Source organism: Schistocerca serialis, chromosome 5 (genome assembly GCF_023864345.2).
Source record: "Schistocerca serialis cubense isolate TAMUIC-IGC-003099 chromosome 5, iqSchSeri2.2, whole genome shotgun sequence".
In the NCBI taxonomy this organism is placed as follows: Eukaryota; Metazoa; Arthropoda; class Insecta; order Orthoptera; family Acrididae; genus Schistocerca; species Schistocerca serialis.
Genome location: NC_064642.1, coordinates 751,131,524 through 751,159,399, shown reverse-complemented (window position 1 = coordinate 751,159,399; position 27,876 = coordinate 751,131,524). Strand labels below are relative to the sequence as shown.

At 46.9% G+C, this 27,876-nt stretch overlaps 1 protein-coding gene across 1 annotated transcript in view; it reads left to right on the top strand.

The window, feature by feature from the left end:
• LOC126481576 (SCY1-like protein 2) overlaps positions 1 to 27,876 on the top strand; it is a 691,940-nt gene that overhangs the window by 333,838 nt on the left and 330,226 nt on the right. Inside the window, exon 4 of the mRNA XM_050105436.1 lies at positions 9,579 to 9,709. Coding sequence (XP_049961393.1) covers positions 9,579 to 9,709 — 131 coding nt within the window. The remainder of the gene's footprint in view (positions 1 to 9,578; positions 9,710 to 27,876) is intronic.

Here is a 27,876-nt window from a genome sequence, read left to right as displayed (position 1 = left end):
TTCTTGTAATCCCATAGCCAGGAGATCGGTGTAGGAAAGCAAGCAAGCAAGCAGTTCGAGACCAGAGATGCAGCTAGATGCAGCTTTGTGTCAAGTGGACAGACCCAGCCTTTGTACAACAGTTCTCCGAGTGACTTCAGTCCACTGAGGGCGCTCTGGTCACCTGTCGGACACCTGACGGAAATATCAAGTGCAGCTAGGTGTATACACGCTGCTGTCTGTCTTTGCTGTGTATGTACGAGTGTCTGGCGGTCGATAACTATATGAATGACGCAAAAGGGGTGATTTTGTATGGCGCAGGATTCGAACTGTATGTTTACTACATAGATGCAGTATGCGGTGATATATTGTCGGGTTGGAGATCGGTTTCACGCTCTAATATTCAATCTTCTTTACTTAGCGGCAGAGCAGTGTAATTGAGTAAGAGATCTGTATGCCACTTTTGCATGGTTTAACTGTCAGTGCAATTTGGCGATCTGTACAAAATACTGTTGCCTCTGAAAGTCTCATCTGCAGAAAACAATGGATGATGATGCTCCCTCACTGGAAGCAGCAGCAGTTTGATGGGTAAATTCAATAAAGGCCAATCAGAATGCTCCATTCATTCACAAGATGTCCTTCATGCTCAGGCTTAGGAGCATCTACAAACTGTTTTGAACGAGATGAAGCTAGATATCTACAGAAAGTTCTGAGAAAGCAAGTGTTCAAAGACAAGTTGAAGCAGACTGTCCATCTCTGATGGGGATGCCGTCACTCATCCGCCACTGTGGCATTAGGACATCTCCAGGGCCAGTAGCGGTAGGATCCCTTAAATCCCTGCCATTTTTCTCTTCTGTAGGATATTGCTTCGAATGCTGTTATGTAATTGTTTTGATTCCCCTCCCCCCCCCCCCCCCCAGTCTGTGCTTAGACAGCCCTCTCTTTCCTAACAATGCTTTTATGATTTACAATGTTTTACCGAGCATGCACAGACATGATGAAGTCTTTTAATGGTGAGAACGTTTAACGTTTCTGAGACATATGTTGACAGCAAGACTAACATTTCGCAGCGATGCTTCAGCCATGCTGGGCAGGTAACCACGTGTGCACTGCTAGATGCAGCTCATGTGTCTCACTAGGATCCCTAGGAACAATGCACCCTGCGCTATTCTGGTAAGCACTGGAATAGATTTCTATAGCGCTGGACCCGCAGCTATGTGTCATCGCGCCAGCAACGTATCTCGACAGGAATTTCATGGCTGCCAAGTACGGAAGGGATCCGCTGCCACATCCTTGTGGGGTGAACTGATACCTGAGCGTGGTTCAGCAGCTGACGGCTGCGTCGTCACTTCACGGGGGCTGCCAGTGCATCCTGACTCTTGGGAGTGTGTGCGGTAGTGTCCTGCGTGGTCCAGTGGTCAGGGAATGGGGGATTGTGTTTTTTAGTAGCGATCTTTTGTTTACACTATATTCCATCGATTTTACCGACCAGTAGGACGCTGTGAATTGAAAAAAAACGAACCCATACATGTGAAGAATAATATCGATTTATTTAATTTGCATAAAATTTTTATATCAACATGGTGTTGGCAGTACGATAGTTAAGGGGAGGGTGTGTGTGAATGGGTGACATGGAGCAGAACACTAGGTTAATTTGCATAATTATTATATAAAACACAGTACAATAGTTTAAGGGGGAGGGTGACAAAGAAGAATTCGTCAGAAATGCCATTCAAGGCATTTGAAATTCGAAAAATGTACCCAAAAATGGTGGAAGGACATAAATAATTACTTAATTTGGTATGAAAGGCAGTACAAGAGTTTAAGAAAATGAGGGTGACATGGAAAACCACTTAATAGAACAATCAGTTAAGTTCCGACAATAGGCCAAACATTAGGTTAACACACCCAGAGTACAGTGCCGAACATGTTTGCCCTAGAGTTGTTTGTGTCTCTGCACTTCAGTCTACTGCATTATTTACGAGTAGTTTGTGGACTATTTACTGTGACCTCAAGCATGTCGGGGTGACTGTTTTGTATCAGTGTAATAAATATACTATGTCAAATAAATTGTTCCAAAAGAAATAAATCACACTCCTTCCACTCCCAAGCTGCCCAGAACAAATGGTTCAAATGGCTCTGAGCACTATGTGACTAAACTTCTCAGGTCATCAGTCGCCTAGAACTTAGAACTAATAAAACCAAACTAACCTAAGGACATCACACACATCCATGCCCGAGGCAGGATATGAACCTGCAACCGTAGCGATCGCTCAGCTCCAGACTGTAGCGCCTAGAACCGCACAACCACTCTGGCCGGTGGCCCAGAACAGCCTGAGTCATTTTCCTCCTCCAGATCGCCATCTTGGATTATGGCACTGGAGGGAAGACAGGCCCCTCTGGTGGCAGTACTGTATACTAGGTCAGTTGTACTCCAGACCTCATAGTGGACACACTGGATGACAGTACTGTCTCAAATTGTTTAAATAAAGAGTGCCTGCAAAATAAAGACTTATGTCCATCCTATGCAGCACAGACTGTCCTTTCCCTGCCAATTCCTAGAAAGAGGTGGCGATCGAATGACTTAAGTAAGTGGAGGTAGCCCAAGTGGCCTATTTTCCCGCCATTTTTTTACGTTAGTGGAGGTAGCCATGGTGTGTTGCATTGTGCTGATGAGATTTGAGCTTCCCACCATTTTCTGGGGAATGGAGGGGAGGGGGAGGGGAGGGGGTTAGGTTAATTAATTTATCAATTAAATTCAGTAGTCAATCAAACTGACAAGAGTGAGAAGGGCTATTCGAATAAGTCAGAGCTGAAAGTGTACCTGGAGCAGTGAGAGGGTAAATTCTCGGGTGGGGGGTGGGGCAATAGGGAGGGTGTTGGGGGACAATAGGCTAAGTGCCTGTAAATCAAAAGGAAGGTTCCTTTTAGCAGAACAATAGTTTAAGGACCAGTAAGTCAAAGGAGAACAGTAGGTTACGTACCTCTCTGAGCCTGCTTTCCTCTACTACTAACGTTTATGCTCCACTTTCATGTTATATTCACCAGTCAAGGTTTTATGCAAAGTATATGACAGGTATTCATTTAGTAGTAGTATCATTCATCCGGGGATCACTTTTACAAGGATATTGGAGATGTCATGGTCTTACAGTTTAAGAGTTGAAAAGGATGGGACAGGTTGTTGGCTGTGGCCTTGTGGTGGGGAACATCCCAGAATTTGCTGTACTTACCGTTGTTTGTAAGTGACAGTTGAAATGATTCTTCAGATTCAAAATTTTTGAAACCGACAAACTGCAGCGACGGATTCCTGACTGGAGGAAAGAAGGTCCTATGAGCATTAGTCCAGAAATACACAGTTGCTACGGTAGATGACACTGGCGACCACATGCTGTGTGTTCCTTGTCTGCAGCAGGCTGTGTCATTGACGTAGCGTACTGTAAGCTGCAGAATGGCTCGGTATTCATGATGGGAACAAGCCAAGATGGTGTTTGTGTATGGCCAAGCAAGTGGAAATGGTCGAGAGGCAGCATGGTTATACCAAAACAAGCACCCTTCACAGACACCAACCACATCATCACATGACATTTCAAGCCCTTTTTGAGCTTTTGTGTGATCGTGGATCCTTTCAGACAGACGAACGTGCAGGGAGGCGTCGGTGACATGGACACCAGACCAATCTGTTCCTTACAATATGCTGCATCAATCCCATAGGCTGCAACACACAAGGGACGCACGCATGTCGTCGGAGGAACTTTCATTAGTCGACACCATTTACCGTGACAACGAAGCATTTTCAGACATATATTGAAAGGACCTTTCTTCCTCCATTTCCAGTCAGAAATTCGTCCCTGCAGTTTGTCGGTTTTATAATTTGCACCCTGTATATCTATTATCGTAGAAGTGTAAAGAATAGATCATTATGACATTCACTCGATGTTTGATGACGTGATATCTCTTGGTGGCGAAGAGGTCATGTCTGTTTGAAAATGACCAGAGTGGGGTCGGCTGACATTATACAGTTACTGCAACAGTTATAGCTGATCGTATGCAAAGTTTTGTGCAGATCACAAATTATTTGTTATTCAGTTTACCTTACGACTTGTACTATAAATTTGTGTTATTAAATAATACTGAAGAAAAACTAGAATGTAGGGACATGTCTCGTTATAACATACCATGCAGTACACATGTAGGAGCGAGACGTTCATTTGTCTGTGTACTGTATGGCTTGTTTTGGTAAACATAATGGCTGATTTCTTTTACGAGTTTTCTATGCTATATCATGTACATATGACTGAGGTCAAATCAGTACCGAGCAGAACGGACTGGATAAGCAGGTGGTTGCGGAAAATTTCTTTCAACCAACATCAGCTACTACATGTATAATCTTTTGCAATGAGTTTCAATCTCCTGTAAGGTATAATGATGCAAGCAGCGAGCAGTAATAAAAGTAGTAACCAGCCATATGTGATTCTTCTCACCGCTGTTATTACTGGCGTTGTTGTTAATGGTGCAGTGCAATCAAGTGGAGGTTATAAAGTCTTAAGGTGCTGTGCCGCTGCAAGAGTGACATGTCAGTTGGGTTGTTTAGCATACCCCTACGATGCTGTTACATACGATCGCCAGAGACCTATATAGAAGGGAAGCTACCCATATGATCATGCAAATTTAAGAGAAACAGTCTTGCACAAGGGAAAACGTCTTATTGAATGGAAATTACTCGTGGGCCAATTACGAATTAAAATACAGGTACCCAACCTCACATGGATAAATCAGTTTTCGACTCGTCTCACGACAAAAGGACACTAGTTATCCCTATGAAAATATGGTTTATTGCCATAAGACATCAAACAAATTATTTACCCCCTTCCCAACATACGAACAATTAAAAAGTGGACAAAGAGTTTTCGTTAGTAACTATCACCTTGGCACAGGTGGCTGGTTGCAGGAAAGCATAATATGAAACTATATTATGAATACGGAAAATGACTGCGTAAATGATTAGTGATTTGGAGGAAGAACCCCGTGAAAGAAAGTACAAACACCAACAGATGTGTCAAAGTGTATGATGGTAGCAATGAGCTGCCAGCGAGCTTTAAAACAGCACAGTTAAACCCTGATGTAAATTAGCCAGCTTTGTGTCCCCCTAAGCTAGGTTATTGCAGCAGCAACTCATGGTTTCCAAACTTACCTGGTTTGAGTGTGGAATACGGCGGCAGTAATGGCTGGGAGTTCCGCGTCCACCTCAGCTTATGCACTGTGCTTCAAGTCCGAGGCATCCCCATCGATCTCTCTGAAGCAAGTACTTCCTTCAGCCTCCCGACAGTAAATTTCTTTCTGGTCTTCCTGAAGTAAGTGTTCTCTGACTTTACATTTTTCCAATAAATCTATGATGATAATTCGTTGGGAATCCATAAAAAATAATGGCCACCACCAGCTGACAAAATGGTCTTTGCCTTCTTTGCTGAACTTCCACCAGCAGTAACCACGAATACCATTTTGACTCTGATCCAGATTTCATAAGCAATCACAAATCGGCGCAAAAAATCTTTCGGATTGCAATTAAACATCTCCAGACATTGTGCTGGAGTGATATGACAGACGCACTTTTCATCGAATGTGAGCAACCATAGCATCCACATCGCACACAGCATTTTCCCAACCAATTCTTCACGAGGGATGTTATGCACTCACTCAGTTGAAATGCCGAATAGTCTCAGCAATATCACGAATTTTTAGTCCGAGATCTTGCATTACCATATCACAAATTTTGACAGTTGTTTCCTTTCTGGAGACCTCAAGTGGACGGTCAGAGCGTGTGTCATCTTGGTGCTTGTTCAAAAATGGTTCAAATGGTTCTGAGCTCTATGGGACTTAACATTTGAGGTAATCAGTCCCCTAGAACTTAGAACTACTTAAACCTAACTAACCTAAGGACATCACGCACATCCATGCCCGAGGCAGGATTCGAACATGCGACCGTAGCGGTCGCGCGGATCCAGATTGTAGCGCCTAGAACCGCTCGGCCACACTGGCCGGCTTGGTGCTTGTCCTTCCACATTTAAAATCATCAGTTCACAAGTACATGGTCTTCAGTGCTAGTGCAGAGTTCATGTGAACTTCATTCAGTTCTGTTTTGATTTGTGTGGGAGTCCAAACCTTCAAATGTAAATGTTTTATAACAGCACGAAACTCGGTTTTCCCCATTTTCAATCGCAGTCGACGCAATGACCATCTTTTTTTCCTTTATTGTTATTTCACTCCCCAAAATGGGGCAGGCTGGCAGCGGCATAATATGCCACTCTTCAGCCAAGAGAGTTACAGAGAAAACATAGTCAAATGAGAAAATAACACATAACAGAGAATGGTATAATGTGATGAATAAACAAGAACGAAAATAGATGAGTAGAAACGGTAGATTTAAAAACTACATAGACGAGAGCCATACACACATGTGGAGAATGAACACTGTGAGTCGACACGAAAACAAAGAAACATCACAGTGGGAACACAAATGAATAACGCTGGCGACACTGCTGGTGCTAGCACTGCACACAGCACTGGAGTAATACTGACACTACAACGAAAACGTTAAAAATCACTGCACCAAAGGGGACCTACCATCAGGTGAAGGGGGGAGGGGGGGAAGAAAATGGGGGGAGAGACGGTTGGGGGGAAACCAGGAGGGGGTAGGAGGGGGGCAGTGGAGGGGAGAAGGAATGGAGCTGAAAGCCCAGAGGGGTGAAAAGGAAAAATAAGGTGTTCAGCAGGGGAAAAGGAGTATGGGGGGAAGTGGGAGAGGTAGGGTGAGAGGGAGCCCTGAGGAGGGGGGGGGAAGGAGGGATCTGGTAGGAGGGGTAGATGGAAGGGATGAGGACACCATCTGGGAAGGGTAGTTGTTGGAAGCCACCTTGGGCGAGGGTATGGAGGATGTGGACATGAAGACCAGGTGGGACACTGTGGTACAGGTGCAGCAGTGGTATAGGATGGGAGAGGATGGGGAAGCCAAAGGATGGGGGGGGGGGGGGAATCCAGTTTGCAGGAGACATACAGGATCCACATTCGTTCTAGGAACAGGAGGAGATGCGGGAAGGGAATCAGATCACAAAGGATCTGCATGGGGATGGGAGACAGATGCAATAAGTGAGGCAGAGTGCATGGCACTCAAAGTTTTGGAGGGATTTGTAGTAGTTGGGGAGGGGGGGGTGGAGATCCAAGTGGGGTGGGCATAACATAGGATGGGGTGGGTGAAGGACTTATAGGCATGTAGGATAGTGGAAGGGTCTAATCCTCATGTTTGACCAGAGAGGAATGTGAGGAGATGGAGACAGTTACGTGCCTTGGCTTGTACTGTGAGGAGATGGGGGGGGGGGGTCCAGGAAAGGTGGCGGTCAAGGGTGATGCCAAGATACTTGAGGGTGGTATTGAGGGCAATAGGGTGGCCATAGATAGTAAGGTAGAAATCTAGGAGGCGGAAGGAGGGAGTGGTGCAGCCTATGATGATTGCCTGGGTCTTGGAGGGATTGAGCTTAAGGAGTCATTGGTTGCACCATGCGGTGAACAGGTCAAGGTGGGACTGGAGGAGGCGCTGGGAACTTTGAAGGGAGGGGCAAGAGTAAGAAAGATGGTATCATAGGCATATTGCAGGAGATGGACATGTTGGGAGATGCGGCATGTCCACTGTGTATAAGAGGTAGAGAAGAGGTGAAAGGACGGGGCATGCCAGCAGAGGGGTAGAAGATGTAGGAGTTGGAGTTGTGGATGGTAACACAGGAGGGGCAGTGAGAGAGGAAGGAGGCGAACATAGATGATGGGGAGGGCGTAAGTCTGGAGTTTGAAGAGGAGGCCGGGATGCCATACATGGTCATAGGTGCATTCAAGGTCAAGGAACACAAAGATGGTGGAGCGATGGGAATTGAGGTGAGTGGAAAGGAGGTGTGTCAGGTGGAGGAGTAGATCATTGGCAGAGAAGGAAGGTCGGAAGCCACCTTGGGTCAGGGGAAGGAGGCGGTGCTGGTGGAGATGGTGATGAATGCCATGGGCTCCAGGACCTTGCTGAAGACCGACGTGAGACTGATAGGGTGTTTGGCAGGTTTGGGAAAGATAAGGCTCTGGGAAGTCTCCCACAGGTCAGGATAGAAGCCGGTGGAGAGGATAACATTATAGAGGGTGGCTAGGACCACAGGAAGGAGAGGGGGCTTCTTTGAGGAGGCGGTATGTAATACGATCATGACTGGGAGCCATGTTGCATTTGTGTGACAATGGGGGTTTTGAGATCAGATGGTGGTGTGGCCTCCAAGTACTGAAAGCTAGGAGCAAGTGGGGCGAGAGAGGTGGCAGTGCAGTCTTGGCTGTCAGGGAAGAGGGAGTAATCAAATCTGGTATCTGTAGGTATGGAAAGGATGTCAGATAGGTGGGGTTGTCTGGGAAAGGGTGGTCATCGTGTAGGAGAGGATAGTGGGGAGAAGGTTTCGTGCCAGTAAGGCGATGGAAGGCTCACCAGTACTTGGATGAGAATAGGCAGTGAAGCATTAAGTCAGGTATATGTCTGTCGCGAGGCCCGGCGTTTATTGGCCGCAAGCAAGTTTCTTATATGGCATTGGAGTTACAGGTGGTGGAGGAGTGTGTCCCAGTCCCAGGTACGGAGGAACGAGCATTAACCGCGACGGTATTTGTGGAGGAGGAGTACGGCCTGTGGTGGTAAGGTAGGACGGTGAGGGTGGATGACTTTGGTGGGGAAGTGCGTCTCGACAGCCTCCAAAAAAGTCCGGTGGAGGAAGGAAGTGGCATGGGTGATGTCATCAGAGTGCTCGTAGATGAGGTCTGCCTGATAGGGTGAGCAGGACGGAAAGGTGATCGCTATCTATAGGGTCAAGGACATCTGCAGTAATGCGCCCAATGAGGTTTGGGGAGGCAAGGATTACGTCGGGAGTGGTATTGGATTCTGGGGGGTATGTTGAGGGAGAGGGAGGAGGTCACCTTGTAGGGTGGCAATAAACCGATGCCACCGCCGTAACTGTGCGGGTGTCCGGCTGTGGATGTTGATGTCGGCGGCAATCACAAGGAGGAGAAGGTGCAGTCTATGTGGGCTAGGAAATCATATGGGACCGGGGTATTAGGGCGGATATAAACGATGGCACAGGTGACGGTAAGGCCAGGGAAGAAGAGACTGAGGATCAGGTATTCGGTAGGATCATTGAAGAGAGGTTGAGGTCGAACAGGGAGATGGCGGAGGTGGCCAATGGCAACTCCGCCACGCGCAACAGGAAGGGGATTTAGATCGTTGTGAACAAATAACTTTTCACTGTACATAGTTGAAATTCTTTATAAGATCTTTGGAATAATCAAGCTTACCAAACTTGAAGCGGGAACAAAAACGTTCAATTCTTTCATGGAAATTAACCATACTTACCAAACCACCCTCGTATTCCATAACAAACTACAGTACAGTGGGTGTCCCTACCTGGAGCTACTCTCGTGTTTGTGATTGCGCCTGGATCAGGCAGTACACAGCCTGATGCGTCGTGTTCCGGTGCCACTACACTTGCTGAGCTGTTGTACTGGCGCCCCCACTGACAGCTGCTGTGGTGCTGTTGCAGCTGGAGGAGCAGGTGCACAACGTGCTGCCGCGGGTGCCGGTGCCGCTGCAGGAGGCGGTGGTGCGCCTGCTGAGCCGCGACACGCGCCAGCGGCCCACCGCCCAGCTGCTGTCCCTCATCAAGTACTTCAGGTGAGTGCTCGCTGCCGCCCCGTCAACCTCTGCAGCCCGCTCACCACCGGCGGTCTGCATCTCTTAAAAGGCGACGCAGCGCAGCGCGCATTTTTGTAACTTCACAGGTTCAAATGGGACCGCGCAAATTGTGACGCGACGCGACTCGGACGCGACACGCGCCTGCGCCAGGTCGCGCGGCGTTGCGGTTGAGGCATAGTTTCTCGCGCCGCGCGTCGCGCGTGCCTCGCTACCACCGTGGGGAATTTGAGGCGGCGGGCGGAAAAGTAGCCGGGCCAAATGCTCACATCGGAACTGCGCATATGAGCAGTGGTAGTATTGCGAATACGATAAATATTGCCTCACTTTACACTAAATTTTATTGCCTTTGGGTTGTGTGTCGTTTTTCACCATTTAAGCGCTCCAGCTTTCTTCGTTAGTTCATTATACTTTTCTGTTATTTGTATCTGTACAGTTTTGCTTTGTATTGTTTTTCTTCTGTCAAGAAAAATGCATACTTCAGTAACTAGTCAGCCATTGGCCGCTGGAATTGTATCACATGCCCCCGCGATGTTTTCAGATCGCAAGAAGGGACAGAGGGTAGTGAATAAGGAAACAAGGAATATTATAAAATTATGTGATAAAGAAGCAAGGCAGGAGAGGGAAACAAGGTTATCACTTCGCTTCCTAATATGCTGGCGTATCTGTACGATATGTTACAAAAATTTAGAAAATGATAATCTCCACAGGTGTTATCCCTTTGTGCTCCTGGTAAAAAGCGTCCAAGATCTAGAGTATAGAAGTCTTACTGTGATAACTTGGATATGGATGTAATAATATAATACGACACGCTGTACTACATGCATGTAACATCATATTTCCACTGCAAGCTAGAAACAGTCGAAAAGCAGTCACAAATAACAATGTTTTAATTGGTTCGCCGTGATGAGAAAAAGCATTTCAATTGTTGCATGCACATTATCATCATCAACAAACTAATTATATAACATGCTACACAAATGAAGAAAATGATCGGTATTATTACGAAAGTGGGAATATCCTAAAAGAGTGTTATGATTAGATATATTTAATTTGTTGAAATGGACTGCAGACAAAGGCAGATCTACTTTCATGACAATGTTTTTCAAACTTCAACTCACAAGGCACACATGGCTAGCTTGTGAATTCCTCCCCTGGTGACAATACACTGACCATTCTGTTGGCCTCGAGGGATTAGCCGAGCGGTCTCAGGCGCTGCAGTCATCGACTGTGCGGCTGGTCTCGGCGGAGGTTCGAGTCCTCCCTCTGGCATGGGTGTGTGTGTTTGTCCGTAGGATAATTTAGGTTAGGTAGTGTGTAAGCTTAGGGACTGATGACGTTAGCAGTTAAGAATTCACACACATTTTTTGAACATTCTGTTTTGCGACAGATGAATTGTTTATTTTTATCAATAACAACCAATTTATTCGCGATCACACATTGTCGGTTTGGCAAGCCGTAGGTGAGTAACCAGTATCTGGCATGTGCCTATCATTCCGCCTGAAGGAACGCTCGTCATAATTTTAATACTGCTCAGATCAAGAGGAGGAATAAAATCCTTTGGCAAGTTTCCATTCCAGTTGCTCAGTGTTAAACATACGATGGTTTACGGGGATTCTACCAAAATTCCAACAGAGTTGGCAATCTATTTTTGTGTGAGTCGTTAAGCTTTTCTCATTCGAAGAAGCATCACCGTTTGTGAGTAACGGCCACATTCCTCTTGGTGACTGGTTTAATTGTACTTTCTTTGTCAGAGTGTAATTTGCCAAAGTCATCTCACAGCAGCTATTGAGACAGAATTCCGAAATGGAGTGCCTCATTAAACAAGTAATTGGCAATCACAGAGCTCAATAGCTTACGGAAAACCTCATAGTGTCGGTTTCCAGGGACATAAAAGAAGAAATTTCATGTTTATTTTCATATTAGTAAGCTCTTGTTTCGCTATCTGTCGATAACTCTTAAAAAATTAGTCACTGGAATGAAATAAATAAAAATGGAAGTATAAGTACTGATATGTAGATATGTACTGATATATGGATAAGAAAGTTCCGTGCCGGCCGCGGTGGTCTCGCGGTTCTAGGCGCGCAGTCCGGAAACGTGCGACTGCTGGGGTCGCAGGTTCGAATCCTGCCTCGGGCATGGATGTGTGTGCTGTCCTTAGGTTAGTTAGGTTTAAGTAGTTCTAAGTTCTAGGGGATTGATGACCACAGCAGTTGAGTCCCATAGCGCTCAGAGCCATTTGAACCAAGAAAGTTCCGTGTGTTTAAGAATTGGCAAAACACTCTCCTCCTTGCATGCTTTCGTTTCGATGTCTCGAGCGGTATAGGAGATATGAAAAATGTTGCGAGTGTTTCATTCCTGCTGGCGTGAGATCGGAAGTGAGCGCGCTACTTGGGATCCATTTTTTTCTCGAGATCGGAAGCAGATAGAGACCTCCTCCCAAGTCTAAACAAAAATTCAACATGTGAGCTAAATCTCATACGCAGCAACATATGTGGTAATATGCACCAAACGCAAAATCATAGCGACCCCTAATTTTCGATGCAAACTTTTGAGTTTTGCGTAGTGTCTTACTAAAATGTGTACATCACAATAAGAATGGTCATTAGCGAGATCATTGACACTTAGGCAGGAAGCTGACATATAACGCTACAAGTAAGACAAAAATAAAATATTTTCAGTGAATAGTTTCTGTAAAATCATTTGAGGAAGATAACAGGTTGCGCGCGCTTCGGCTCTGTCAGCGCAGAGCGTCGCCAGTCGGCGCGTGCGAAGTATGGTGTACGCGTCGCAATATGCTCTGCACCCGTGCGGCACGTACGTGTCGCGCTGTAGTGTCGTGTCACGTCACACGTGTTATACGCCTCTCAGTTTGCGCCTAGCCTAAAGCTGTCCTCATATGGGGCGTTTTTCATCGTGCAGCTCGCCACGCCTGGATTACATTGCGGCTGGTGCTCACTAGAAACTAGTTGATATCTCAAACAGAACACGTTTCCTCCGGTCGACTTCCGGCTGCAGCGGCTTCCAGCGGCAGTTGTCAGCTGTATCTGGCTTGCAAATTTTATGAAAATGGATGGGCATAAAATTCCTTCGCTAGTTCTATTAATACGCACATTTCCTCTCTTGTCCGTGTATTAGTGATGTCTGTAGTATACATAAATAAAATCAACATCCATTAACGTCTTATAAGGCAGAAAGGGTAGTCGAATATATCGATCTCCACATTTCGCCCAGAATCTCGCCTGCTTTCTGGAAGTTCTCCAGTTCTAAGGTGCGCTCTCAGCCATATGCTGTTAATAAGTGTTGTGAGGCATGTCAGTTTTCAGTTCAAAGCAGGCATTCGCCTTTCCACTTTTTGAAAACACTTCTCCACGTGGCATTAGTCACTAATAATATGACCCGTAAGCAGTTCTCTTTGAAGTGATTTATGGCGTGTGTAACCATTTTCACCCATTCCACCACCGTGTGAAATAATAAGAAAGGGTTTCACTTTTCCTTGACTACCCTTTATAGATGCTGCAAAAACCTCACAAGACAAAAACGCTTCGAAAGCGTCACAATCAGATGTCGCCGTACACAGTGCGAGACTACACTGGTCTTGCGGCTTAATTCAAAAGACTGCAAGCGACTGTGGCAGCGATCACTCTAACTTCTCAGCCTTCCACTTGTCCACCTGACCATGCATCTACTAAGTTGATTCTGCCCTCTGACAGTGGTTGTTGTTGCTATCCTGCATTCGAGGTTATCACTTTTATCAGAATTTTAAAGAAAACTTGAATGCCCAGAAAAATCTAATGATATGGTGGCCCTAACGTTATTGTAGTCAGTTATTGATGGGTGGTTAATATATCAACATGGGATTAATCTTTTATAAAACATTGACAAAAGTTTGTTAATCATGAACTAGGACAAACAACACTGAAATGTGGTAATGGTAGTGACACACCAACATCACAATAGTAATCCGTTGTAGTTGCTACATATTTTCTTACAATGAAAAGCATTATAAAATCACAATCACAATGATACAGGAAACTGCCTTACAAGACCAGATCACTTGGACAAAAAGCAAATAAATTTCTTTAACCGGAAGAAGACCCATAAAACTTGAAATTTGAATAAGACTAGGTAAATATACACAGGTAAAGCTTTACTTAAATGGTACAGATGTCCATATAATTCCCATCAGAACTCTCATTACTTCCAATCAGCTAAGGAACTGATTAAGGGTAAGAACACAGATCTTTTAAGATTTGGCTAGCCAATTTCCTAAACTAAACTATATCCAAATCACTAAAACAATTAAGGAGGTGCTTCAAGTTTACTTATTCACTTGATTAATCAACAGTATTCTTAGAATGATTACAACTAGAACATGCCCATATGACAATACCCCTAAAATGAGGTTTCTTCAATATTACGTGTGAATTAGCGATAGACGCGAACAGACCAAGGATTCAAATCAATACGAGAGATCGACGAGACAGGAAATGATATAGAAATGTACTCAACTTTGCACTGCAACTGAACTTCAGATGCTGTAATTCTCCACCGGAAAAATGGAATCACGCAACAGTGACAACGTAACTCAAGATGTAAAGGAGAGGACAGGGCCTTAAATATCTCTTTGCCCCCGTGGTGCTCTGCTCCCAGTATGCTCGCGTCGACCGCTGCCAGTTATCTGTAACACAACACACATCAACGGCAGACAATATTCTGAGACGTAAACTACACAATCTTATCTAGAGAACAGGTGATCAACACAAATGAATAGAAACAAATTAGCCTCCGTGAGTTACTAGGCCGGTGCCAGCCCTTAAACTTTGATTAATAAGTTCGCTAAAAATCATGCCCTAAAGTTAAGATGACCAGAATTATTTCGGCGCACATTTACACGCCAAACCACCAAATGAACTACAAGATAGAATAGAGGACGTATCTCGGCGTGTCTTGAAACGCCAGAGCCGGACTCACTCACTACTGGTTGCACTTCTAGCTACGTCTGTAACTACGCTTCATGTCGGTTGGTTGGGCGTAGCCACACTTCCTCAACTGCCGCCAAGACAGTTAGTCACGACACCGAGGTAAGTGATAAACAGCTAAAACAATTCCAAAGGATTTTTAGTACACTGGCATACCCAATTAGCAACCCACCGAAGCAACTCGGCGACTCCAATTCAATCGGCCGGCGTAGCTTATAACTGACTCGAAGGAGCTTGTCCTTCCGACCTCTAGGACAACCAAATCTCCACGGGCGGTGGATCTGCCCTCACGACTCAACACGCCGTAGCCGCTGGCCCCGCTCCCTCGGTGTCCGACTCGTCCTCTTGCCGACCTGCCTACGTACACAGTCCCACGTGACTCCACTCACCGCCGATACCGACCGACCCCTTAGCAGAGCGGACGAGCTCCGTTCAATCCGCGCCGCCAAAGATGAGCAGAAGACAAGTAAGCATGGAAGTCGACCCAAAGATCAAAATGACGATCGATGGAAACTGGCGCCAGAAACGCACCAGCTCAGACACAAGTTAAGCGAGATGAGACCTAAATCATGAACCGTTGGCAACGCAAACAGAAGCAACAAATAATCAGCACTCCACTGTGTGGCGTTTGGTTGGCAAAGTCTAAAGTTTATCTGTTTAATCTATTTATCCTTGCTCAAAACATGGATTACGCAATCTGAAATTATCTAACGCAGAATAGACTTTGATGGATCTATTCTACACAGAAGTTATACTACGTTAGTGCAGCTGAGAACAAGTGGCGAGGCTGTGATGCTGTTTGCGGTAACAAGCTGGTGCAGCAGTACTACACTCATTTCTCGACGTGTAGCGCTCTCTCAAGCGACGCTCGTGCCGCAGTCATCTGCAGAGTAGCGATTTGCGGCGCCTGTAATTCGTTATCATGGGGACGAAAAATACAAAGTCGTGCCTGGCGATCTGTTAGACGGAACACAATTACTCTCTAACGGAGCTCTGAAATCTCAGCAGATTCCAGCGTGTGACACGCTCACACGCCAGTCATTCCGTGGACCAACTTCACTCACCTACACGGCAGCGTACACAAGGAGACCAAATGTCAAGGCGGCAGGCCTGACACCAATAAGATTTTCCTCGGCACAGCGAGTTGTCCGAGATGACTGAGTTCTAAACTGCCGGTACGGCTACCCAGTCATGACCAACGCATGTGCGAAGTTACGCTCATGACGAGTGCTCCAAGTGCAACCGACACACTCATAACGAGAATCAAGACTAGAGTCACCTCTGCAGACCGCAGTCTAAATCAGAAACCACCTTTCTCAACTCGTCCCGTTCCATCAAAACTGCATAAACTCCTAAAGTGCACCACCACAACCGCCCCCGCACAGGTTTTGTACCAGTCATAAGATTCTACGAGTGCCCCGTCTCCCCTCTGACTCCTCATCTCTACCTCCTGGCCAATGCTTCCTCGCTGGGGAAGCACCCAACTCTGACTGGCAAGTTTCCGCACAGCGAGGAGAAGACATGACACTCCCGAAATCTGTTTCCCATGGGCGCTTTAGGCAGTATGTTTTGAGAGTTTTCGTTTAGGCCTAAAGTGAGCAACTCATTTATCACAGAGATCATTATCATGGGCGAAACGTTACGGCATATCCGTCCAAGGTCCTCGGCTAAACTAAGAGAAGTGCTTTTGTGTCCCAACATATCCACTACTGGCCACTAAAATTGCTACACCAAGAAGAAATGCAGATGATAAACGGGTACTCATTGGACAAATATATTATACTAGAACTGACATGTGATTACATTTTCAAGCAATTTGGGTGCATAGATCCTGAGATATCAGTACCCAGAACAACCACCTCTGGCCGTAATAAAGGCCTTGATACTCCTGGGCATTGAGTCAAACTGAGCTTGGAGGGCGTGTACAGGTACAGCTGCCCATGCCGCTTCAACACGATACCACAGTTCATCAACAGTAGTGACTGGCGTATTGTGACGAGCCAGTTGCTCAGCCACCATTGACCAGACGTTTTCAGTTGGTGAGAGATCTGGAGAATGTGCTGGCCATTTTCTGTATCCAGAAAGGCCCGTAAAGGACCTGGAACATGCGGTCGTGCATTATCCTGCTGAAATGTAGGGTTTCGCAGGGATCGAATGAAGGGTAGTGCCATGGGTCGTAACACATCTGAAATGTAACGTCCACTGTTCAAAGTGCCGTCAATGCGAACAAGAGGTGACCGAGACGTGTAACCAATGACACCCCATACCATCACGCCGGATGATACGCCAGTATGTCGATGACGAATAGACGCTCCCAATGTGCATTCACCGCTATGTCGCCAAACACGGATGCGACCATCACGATGCTGTAAACACAACCTGGATTCATCCGAAAAAATGACGTTTTGCCATTCGTGCACCCACGGTCGTCGTTGAGTACACCATCGCAGGCGCTCCTGTCTGTGATGCAGCGTCAAGGGTAATCGCAGCCTTGGTCTCCGAGCTGATAGTCCATGCAGATGGTTGTTGTCTTGCAAACGTCCCCATCTGTTGAAACAGGGATCGAGACGTGGCTGCACGATGCGTTACAGCCATGCGTATAAGATGCTTGTCATCTCGACTGCTAGTGATACGTGGCCGTTGGGATCCAGCACGGCGTTCCGTATTACCCTCCTGAACCCACCGATTCCTTATTCTGGTAGCAGTCATTGGATCTCGACCAACGCGAGCAGCAATGTCGCGATACGATAAACCGCAATTGCGATAGGCTACAATCCGACCTTTATCAAAGTCGGAAACGTGATGGTACGCATTTCTCCGCCTTACACGAGGCATCACAACAACGTTTCACCTGGCAACGCCAGTCAACTGCTGTTTATGTATGAGAAATCGGTTGGAAACTTTCCTCATGTCAGCACGTTGTAGGTGTCGCCACCGGCGCCAACCTCGTGTGAACGATCTGAAAAAGTAATCATTTGCATATCACAGCATCTCCTTCCTGTCGGTTAAATTTCGCGTGTGTAGCACGTCATCTTCGTGGTGTAGCAATTTTAATGGCCAGTAGTGTACTATTTCAGAGCTACCATAAACGTTGCGTCCTGTCCAAAAAAATTTCCGGAGACTCGAGGCTTCCCCAAAAATTCGGCAGGCTGAGGGACGACAGCACCTGACGGCTCCATCTATAGCGTCCCATCCAAGACGAACACAGCAATTTGTGGATTTTTGTGGACGCCAGTTCTTTACACAATGGTAGTTTAAGACACTGTCGAAACGAATTGGCCAGGTGACCCACATTCTCTCCTACGCCCCTGTACCTGCCGTGGCCAGAAACGCCTAACAGGTAGATCCAGGTAGGCAGTTTTTCGTCTTTTCAGCTGAAGGCATTGTCTGCACACTGGTGCAAGAAATTCTTGGGACCAGTATTCCGTCCCCAGCAAGTACTTTGAGATGTTCATCTCCCTACCAGCTGCACGTAGCTTCCAAGCCCCAAATGCCCACTGCAACGTTTACTGTTGAACAACCAAACTGCTTACTTCCTCTCAACTCCAGAAAATACTATTCAGGGGAGAGGAATTATGCATTTACATGCTCTGATGATAACTTCCTGTCATCTCACAAAAAATTGGCGTCTAGAGGTAGGAATAGCATTGAATATGAAAACAAACGAAAGAGTGACTTGTCCTCTCTTAACAGTGCTTGGAACTCCAGATAGCGACGTACTGTGGCCCATTGTAAGTAACAGCTCATTAATTTCACAGACAGCATACACATTTGGAATTATGTTGAGAAGCAAGCATGAAGTCGTGGTCCGGCAGAGAACTTTGTAATCTATGTTCATGAGCGATTTTGCTATGTGTTCGCTGCAGTTAGCCCAATGGCGACATCCGCTTTATCATCTTGAGACAAAGAAATAACTTTATCTGCACTGAGGACTGAACTAACTGTCTCCAGAGATCTTTGGATGGCAGACACAAAATGCTCGTCTGGATGTCCAGTTTTATAATCGGCTTGTGGGCAGCTGGGTCACAACACGCCTCTACGCCTCGGAAGTGTTCCGTTTCCTGGGGAGCAAGCGAATATACGTGGAACTTCTAGATATATTGCATCCAAGTTCTAGGAGCTTCACGAGTAGATCAGATAGGATAGGATGCGAACAACGTCACACCATCGGCGTCGTTCGGCAGAATCACACAACATACGAAGGTCTTTCAATAAGTTATGACCCACATTTTTTTTAAAAAAAAAGCCATTAATATACACAGACAAACGTCCTTGTTGGTGCTTCACATTTGCTGTTTGTTCTGTGCGCCGGTGAAGTTTCGAACCGTTCTGGCAGATTGCAAAACCGTAGCACAGCACCACGCAAGTAACGAGGAGCCCTTAGTGGCTCGCCATCAGTTTTTTTTATCTTAAATATCTATGTGGCTAATGCCCTTTTGGCATATTTATTATTTTATAAATGACATATAAGTACTGCCAGTCTTTCACGATAATTCCGTACTTATAATTTGTATCATACGATTTTAGCCATAATTCTGTGACCATGTTATAGACCATTCTTTGGTGTAAATTTCTGAGGAAGACACTCCTAGCAGTGTCGAAACCTGGTTAATTCGTTAAAAATTAGTGACCGCGGACAGTTTTCTTTTAATTGTGCTAGTGGAATGGCAAGGATCGAATACGCAAGGACGGTGGCTTGCTTGAGGCTCCTATGGCAGGCTTCAGACGCTGCTTGCGGATCACCAGTCCACGTGACAGGTGAGTAACCACGCACTCTGTGGCCGGTGGGGATGGGGTGGTGTGGCACCTGAGCTTCAGCAGCTCGGAGTAAAAAACGACGGTAATAGGTTATCATCCCCAGGTAGTGACGCGGTTTGCATACTGTTTTCAGCGCCGGGTGTGGTACTTAGCTCGGCTGCCGGATATTACCGGTAGCAGAAACCCGAAATCCAAGAAGTGTCACTTAATTAGCACTTATGACACATTTAGATGGATTTATGACTATTCTGAAGTCATTAGACTTTTGTGTAGGTGTCTCTCGTGTTCTTCTGACATGATGATGCTACCAGCGCGTCATTGATGTGCGCAAAGCAGAAGTCCAGTCCCCTGAAAAATTCATCGATAAATCGCTGAAAACTCTGTGCTGCATTCCGTAAGCCATAGGACACACATCGGAATTCAGACGGTTCAAACAGCGCGGTTGTTGCAGTTTTATGGATGTCTTGTTCCAACAGGTAATTCTTGTAGGCTTTCAGTAGGTAGAATGTCGATAAACCTGTGCTCTGAGCCAGTTGGCAAGCAAATTCCATGATGTGGGCACACAGGATAGCGCTTGGTAATGTTAGGGGTTTGAGTCCTCTATAGTCGCCACAGGGGCGCCAGCCGTCCGGTTTCTTTGATACCAGTTGAAGGGGAGAGGCCCAGTTGCTGTCCGATGGCCACGCCATGCCTGCTTGGATCACTGCGTCGAATTCTGCTTGTGTGATGCGCAGTCTATAGGAGGCAAGCCCTCTGCGTTCCTGAGAAAACAGGAAAATTTTGGGCATAGTTCCGATATATCGCACTGATGAATGGCGATGCGATGAGGACACACAGACGGTCGCATTGAGTGACGGGAACTCATGTACAATGGTGTCCAAAATTAAAGCAACAAAGGGAAATCTTGCAATGTTACTTTTATTTTGCCACGAAACTGTATAAACAAGTGATAGTAACGTAGAAACAATATAAACAATACAGAAAATAATCAACTGCAGCATCCATAACGGTAGAGAAAAATACTCATCGTTTTTTCCAACTTAACGGATTTGCACACACATTCTGGCAACTGGTCAGTGCGCTCAGCACGGTGTGTTACCACGCCTGGTTGCAATACAGGCCTGACGACGACGGGACATGCTGTGAATGACGTCATCAAATCTCATGTCGAGGCAATAACGGCCGTTCTTCCTGCAGAGCTGCTCACAAGTCTTGGAGATTGGTTGGTAGATGCTGACGTGATGCAGCCTATCTCCCTAGTGCATACCAGACATGCTCCATGGGATTCAAGTAGGGAGAGCGACCAGGCGACGCTTTGCGTGGAATATCTTTAATTTCCAAAATGACAGCAATCACCCGTGCTCTATGAGGTCGAGCATTATCGGGCATCAATACCAAGTCTGGCCCACACCACCTCGCAACAGCCGCACTTGGAATCCCAAGTTCTCGTCGCAATACCTGACAGCAGTTAAACGTAGCCAATTCACCCGTACAATTTCATTGTTCGAATGGTCAGCATAATCCCTGCCCACGCCATTAAGGGTCTTTCTTGATATCGGTCTCTTTCCACAATGTTCGGATTCCTTCCAAATGCGAATCCGTCGAGAATCACTCTCCAGATCAAATCGGGACTCCTGTGCGAAAAGAACATTTGGCCACGGTTCTACCGTCCAGGTGGCATGTTGATAGGTCCAGTCTAGACGTTCCATTCTATGAAGACATGCCATAGATAAACAGAGAACAGGCCTCCAACAATAATGTCCACTCTGCTGAAGCCTTCTGTACACCGTTTGCCTCGGTGCAAGACGTCCAGGGGATGCTGCAAGGTCAGATGCAAGTTGCAGTGCAGTAGTAAGGCGGCACCGTCCTGCCCTTACAGCCAAATAACGGTCGTCTCGTTATAATCTCACACGTGGGCGGTCCTGTCCTGGTCTCCGAGATCCAGTTTCAGTCTCTACAAACTGTCGCATCATTCGAGAAGCAACAGAAAGATCCACATTAAGCCATCGGGCCACATCAGTTTGCGACTCTCCTGCTTCCATCCTTCCTATGGCCTTCGACAGAGTCAGTAGGCGTCAGTAGGTGTCCTCTCTCTGCCATAGCGGACCGTCTATGACCGTGTAGACAATGACTGTGGATGTGAGGCTACCCTGCAAACACTACCCTGCTTCGTAGGTGCCCTGACGTCATTATTGGCATCGTTGTCCGTTGATCGGAATGCCATCTTCCGCGCAGACAACGATCGAAACGAAATCTGTTGACAGTTTGTATGATTATATCGTGAAATACACACAGGACGGGGAAATAGTAGTTAGTTGCTTTAATTCGGGGCAGCAGTGTAGTAGGCGCCATTGGCGGTGGCGCGGCGAAGAAGTATGACAGGTCGCTGCTCTGTATGAGCCGGCATGCAACAGTCAATGACGTAACCCGATCTGAAATGGAAGGATTCCTTCAGCACTTTGTAAGTGCTTAATAAACGGCACAGTTCACTTTCAGATAATGGCGTTTCATTAGTCAGCTGATACGGCATGTACTACTTAAATAATGCTCATTTTAAACATTTTGTGGCTGTGCTCTCAGCAACTGTGTATGCAATTATGTAAAACGTAATAGTCAGGCAACCGGTTGCACACAACTTTTTAAAAAAACACCTTAACCAGGTTTCGATAATTCTAAGACTATCTTCATCAGAATGGTAAAAGTTACATGAAATCACATAACAACTTACACTTCAGCAACAGTACTATCGTCAAATAACATGTTTGTGTTCCATGAGTCAAGAATAAAAATCATAATAAAAAAGGCAGACAGTTATCACAGAATGATAAAAAACGTGGTTGCAAATGGCGGCACAAGTTAACTGCAGTAGCTGGCCAAGACGGGCACATACACAGTGCAAGAGGCATCACACTAAACGGCTAGTAAGCCGAAACTGCCATGAGCTGGACTCTAATCCTCGTGTCCATCTCATGGCAATGTTGGCTCACTTTCTGATGAAGAGAGTCTTAGAACTATCGAAACCTGAATAATGTGTTTTTTAAAAAAGTTGCGTGCAACCGGTTGGCTGACAATTGCGTTTTATGCTAAAGTACTGCTTGTTATTGCTACGTAACGCGTGTTTGGTAACCGTAAACATACCGATTCTCTCACCGCGATTGGTAGAGGTGTACCGACCGCTCGAGAACGCGGTCTTCCCAGCATGGGTTGCTCGTGACGTCGCCAAAGGACAGGTGGGAGCGACCTGCCAACTGCCAGCTGAGCCCAGTACCATGCTTCTTGCTCTCAAATTTTAATGTCCAGAGGACAGAGCCCCATTATCACTAATAGGGCACCACCTGGAGATGTTCTATAAGCCCCACAGATCTTAACAGCATGTTTCCTTGTACTCTTCTCACTGTCATGGCAGGCACCACCCTTGTGAGCCTGTGTGCCCTGACTCCCGAGGCGTAACCCACTATTGAAGTTGGTGTACTGTTATGGTACAATTTTATTAGGTGGGGGAGGGGGGAGGTGAAATCTTTTCTGTCCTAAGGAGATGAGGTTATTGAGTACTTGTAATGCTCTTTAGGTTATGTATTCAATGTGCTTCCCGAAGTTCCACCTTTCATCGATGGTAACTACCAAGTAGCGAGTCTCATGTCGTCTGAGAACTGGTGAGCTCCCAATTCTCACTGTAGGTTTTCTTACTACTAGCTGTCCTTTCAGCAATAGGTATGTTGATTTGGTACGTGAAATAGACATTTTATTGCACCATAGTTGCAATTTCGCCAAGGCCCCTTCTATTTCTGATTCTATGTCTCCGCGACTCCGGCCGACAACCAGCAGAAGGAGGTTATTTGCGTAGGTTATCACCTCTTGCACCTCTTCACTCTGTTGCAAATTGTCTAGAAGTGGTTCCATGTGGATATCCCAAAATAGGGGACCTAAAATGGAACCCTGGGGACATCCCTTAGTTAAGGTTTTTCCAACTTTACCGCTATGGAAGGATAGCCAGACCTCCGGACCCTCACAATAGCCCCTCAGGCAACCATATAGCGTCCCTGGACACTCTTTCTCCCGCAAGCAGGAGAAGAGCGAAGGCCACCACAGGTTGTCAAAGGCGCTACTGATGTCAGCTATGATGCCAACAACGTACTTATACGGGTTAGAGTCACAGACCTCAGAGCCACGGCGACTGCATCAGTTGCCGATCGCCCCGGCCTGAAGCCGAACTGCCTGCTGCTCATCCCGCACAGCACTCGGTGTGCGGTCAGTCTGTCAGCTAGCAATTTTACAAATTATTTTCCAAAAATGTCTAATAGGCAAATTTGTCTGTAAGACTTAGCTTCAGCTGGGTCTTTATCATGTCCTTTTTTAATAATTACTACATTGCCTACCTTCCAGATCTTAGGGAATTTTTCTTCCCTAAGACATTCATTGAATAAGTGGGTAAGTGGTGCTACCAGATGGTGTGCTAGGAACTGCACAAACTCCGCCACAATACCGTCTGGCCGGGGGTCTTTCCCTCTTCTCAGTGATTTAATGTGGGCAGCCGCCTCCTCTTCGGAAAAGGGGTAGACTGCCCTATCGTTTACAAGTCTGTCAAGATCCTCGTTCCGTAGCTGATACTGATCTTCGGTATCTCCAATCATATCGTCATCAGGCAACAGGGACCGGAGAAGGACCTCGGCAGTCTCCCACCAGAATTCCGTCATAACGTCCCTAAGTCTGATCGTTGATATCATCATTGGGGAGCGGATCTTTTCCCTAACTAGTTTATAGCGTACACCCCATGGATCCAATGCTAATTGCTTTAATGCAAAGCTCTCCCAACTCTGTATTCTAACTGCTCGAAGTTCTTTTTGAAATTTCTCTTTTGCCTCCCGGTATTGCAATAGCCATCTTTGCTTTTCCCACCAGACGACACTGCGCCGGTAGTGCCTCCTCAGCCTTCTGACAGACTGACGCAAGTCCTCGAGCTCAGCTGACCATGGTGACGGGGAGGCCGCCATGGTCCTCCTCCTGGTTGGAACGGCTGCCTTCACCGCTCTGGATACTGCACTCATCAGTTCTTCAGCCCTCTTGTCTACGTCTAGGTCCTGTTGCACGTCACCTTCTGGCAACGGAGGAATGTTGCACTCTCTCGCTAGACGCTCCCAATCTGCTCTTCTGTAATTCAGTTGCAGCTCCCACCCCATGGCCCAGTGGCACTCTCTGTCTCCTAAAGTAAAGGTAGTAAGATTATAATCGCTTTTTGTGGCATTCTCTTCGACTTTCCAGTTATGTATCATGTTTGCAGCGTTCGGTGTGACTAGTGTCCCATCGATGTTGGTATCTTGGCCCCCTCCCGCCGAAAGGTGGGTGTATTACTAGGTTTATTAGTCACCACAAGTTGTACAGGCATGATCATCTCCTCCACTTTACCACCATTTTCATCTCTTGTGCCAATGTACCAAAGAGAGGATTTTGCATTTATGTCAGCTGTTATAGCCATTTTTGCCCCCGCAACGTCGTGGCTACTCTAGTTAAGTGTCCCAAGTGTTGTTCAATGTTATCTCCATACTGGAAACACATATTTATGATAGTTATAACTCCCGCAGGAGATTGTATCTCCACGGCGGTGCAGTGACTGTCGGGGTGTTGCGAGAGTGTTGTTACCCGTAGGGCCGGCCGAAGTGGCCGTGCGGTTAAAGGCGCTGCAGTCTGGAACCGCAAGACCGCTACGGTCGCAGGTTCGAATCCTGCCTCGGGCATGGATGTTTGTGATGTCGTTAGGTTAGTTAGGTTTAACTAGTTCTAAGTTCTAGGGGACTAATGACCTCAGCAGTTGAGTCCCATAGTGCTCAGAGCCATTTGAACCATTTACCCGTAGGGTTTGGTTAGTGACGACTATTGCCGCTCTGGGGGCATCCCCACTGCTGACAATCTGCCATGTAGCGGCTGCAAAGGGTAGTTACCCGGCTTGAGAGTACGGCTCCTGTAGGCAGAGTACATCAAGCCTCCTCTCCTCCACCTCCTTTCGAAGCTCCTGCATGACAAGTCTGCTGTTACGTGCGTTCAGTTGTCTAATGCATTTCTTTAATAAACGACAATGAATTGAATAGTAAATATCACTGAATTTAAAATTATTATATTACTCGCTCCACCCCGCTGCGTAACTCGCGGTTAATACCGAAGCTCATCACCCACGCGTATGCGCCATTACAAAAGTTATCCCCTGTACATACTGATGAGCGAGCCACTTGCGGCTCAGGAAACCGCACTTCGGAAAAAAATCTGAAACGATAGGCCAGGCTGACAGAATACATCTTGGTCACAAGTTACTCGTTTACTTGAGGAAAATATACACTCCTGGAAATTGAAATAAGAACACCGTGAATTCATTGTCCCAGGAAGGGGAAACTTTATTGACACATTCCTGGGGTCAGATACATCACATGATCACACTGACAGAACCACAGGCACATAGACACAGGCAACAGAGCATGCACAATGTCGGCACTAGTACAGTGTATATCCACCTTTCGCAGCAATGCAGGCTGCTATTCTCCCATGGAGACGATCGTAGAGATGCTGGATGTAGTACTGTGGAACGGCTTGCCATGCCATTTCCACCTGGCGCCTCAGTTGGACCAGCGTTCGTGCTGGACGTGCAGACCGCGTGAGACGACGCTTCATCCAGTCCCAAACATGCTCAGTGGGGGACAGATCCGGAGATCTTGCTGGCCAGGGTAGTTGACTTACACCTTCTAGAGCACGTTGGGTGGCACGGGATACATGCGGACGTGCATTGTCCTGTTGGAACAGCAAGTTCCCTTGCCGGTCTAGGAATGGTAGAACGATGGGTTCGATGACGGTTTGGATGTACCGTGCACTATTCAGTGTCCCCCCTCGACGATCACCAGTGGTGTACGGCCAGTGTAGCAGATCGCTCCCCACACCATGATGCCGGGTGTTGGCCCTGTGTGCCTCGGTCGTATGCAGTCCTGATTGTGGCGCTCACCTGCACGGCGCCAAACACGCATACGACCATCATTGGCACCAAGGCAGAAGCGACTCTCATCGCTGAAGACGACACGTCTCCATTCGTCCCTCAATTCACGCCTGTCGCGACACCACTGGAGGCGGGCTGCACGATGTTGGGGCGTGAGCGGAAGACGGCCTAACGGTGTGCGGGACCGTAGCCCAGCTTCATGGAGACGGTTGCGAATGGTCCTCGCCGATACCCCAGGAGCAACAGTGTCCCTAATTTGCTGGGAAGTGGCGGTGCGGTCCCCTACGGCACTGCGTAGGATCCTACGGTCTTGGCGTGCATCCGTGCGTCGCTGCGGTCCGGTCCCAGGTCGACGGGCACGTGCACCTTCCGCCGACCACTGGCGACAACATCGATGTACTGTGGAGACCTCACGCCCCACGTGTTGAGCAATTCGGCGGTACGTCCACCCGGCCTCCCGCATGCCCACTATACGCCCTCGCTCAAAGTCCGTCAACTGCACATACGGTTCACGTCCACGCTGTCGCGGCATGCTACCAGTGTTAAAGACTGCGATGGAGCTCCGTATGCCACAGCAAACTGGCTGACACTGACGGCGGCGGTGCACAAATGCTGCACAGCTAGCGCCATTCGACGGCCAACACCGCGGTTCCTGGTGTGTCCGCTGTGCCGTGCGTGTGATCATTGCTTGTACAGCCCTCTCGCAGTGTCCGGAGCAATTATGGTGGGTGTGACACACCGGTGTCAATGTGTTCTTTTTTCCATTTCCAGGAGTGTATTTGCGCGACCGAGTAGAGAATTACGAAATGTGCCGGGGGAGGGAGTAAGTAATTTCACAACTGTCTGCGACGTGCCCGGCACGGAACACATCGTAATTGTCTTGGTGTGTATGGAGAGCCAGAAATTTACTGTGATACGTCTCTGTGAACAATATTTCGAGACTCTGTGTATATGCAGAGACCTCTGGCGCTGTATGCACGCGAACAGCCAACGTGGAGCTGTCCGTGGGGAAAACTTGGTGGCAAACGCAAGATGCGGTAATTCTGCAATACTTGGAACTGTCTGTCTCTACAGTTTATACCCAGAAGCATGCAAGTGATCGCAGAGGTCTTAACACATCTCCTGTCCCTTCTACTCCGTGTTTACCATATGTTCCTCGTCAGTCCTGTTGAGGAGCTTCTCATTTCTTTTTCTGCCAGTCCATTCAGTTTTGGGCATTCTCCTGTTGCAACATCACCTACAGTTAGCGGTAACTACTGCTGCTGGCAGTCCAGCAGAGGGCGAGTGCACAACCTGTTAAATGATTCGTCTGCACAGGGGTTTCGTTGCACACCGATGCTTTATGTCCTTACATAAACGATTATTAAGATGGTCTGTGAGGTCAGTAACTGAAATACAGATGTATAAGAGTAAACTGAGCAATGAACTCGATAATT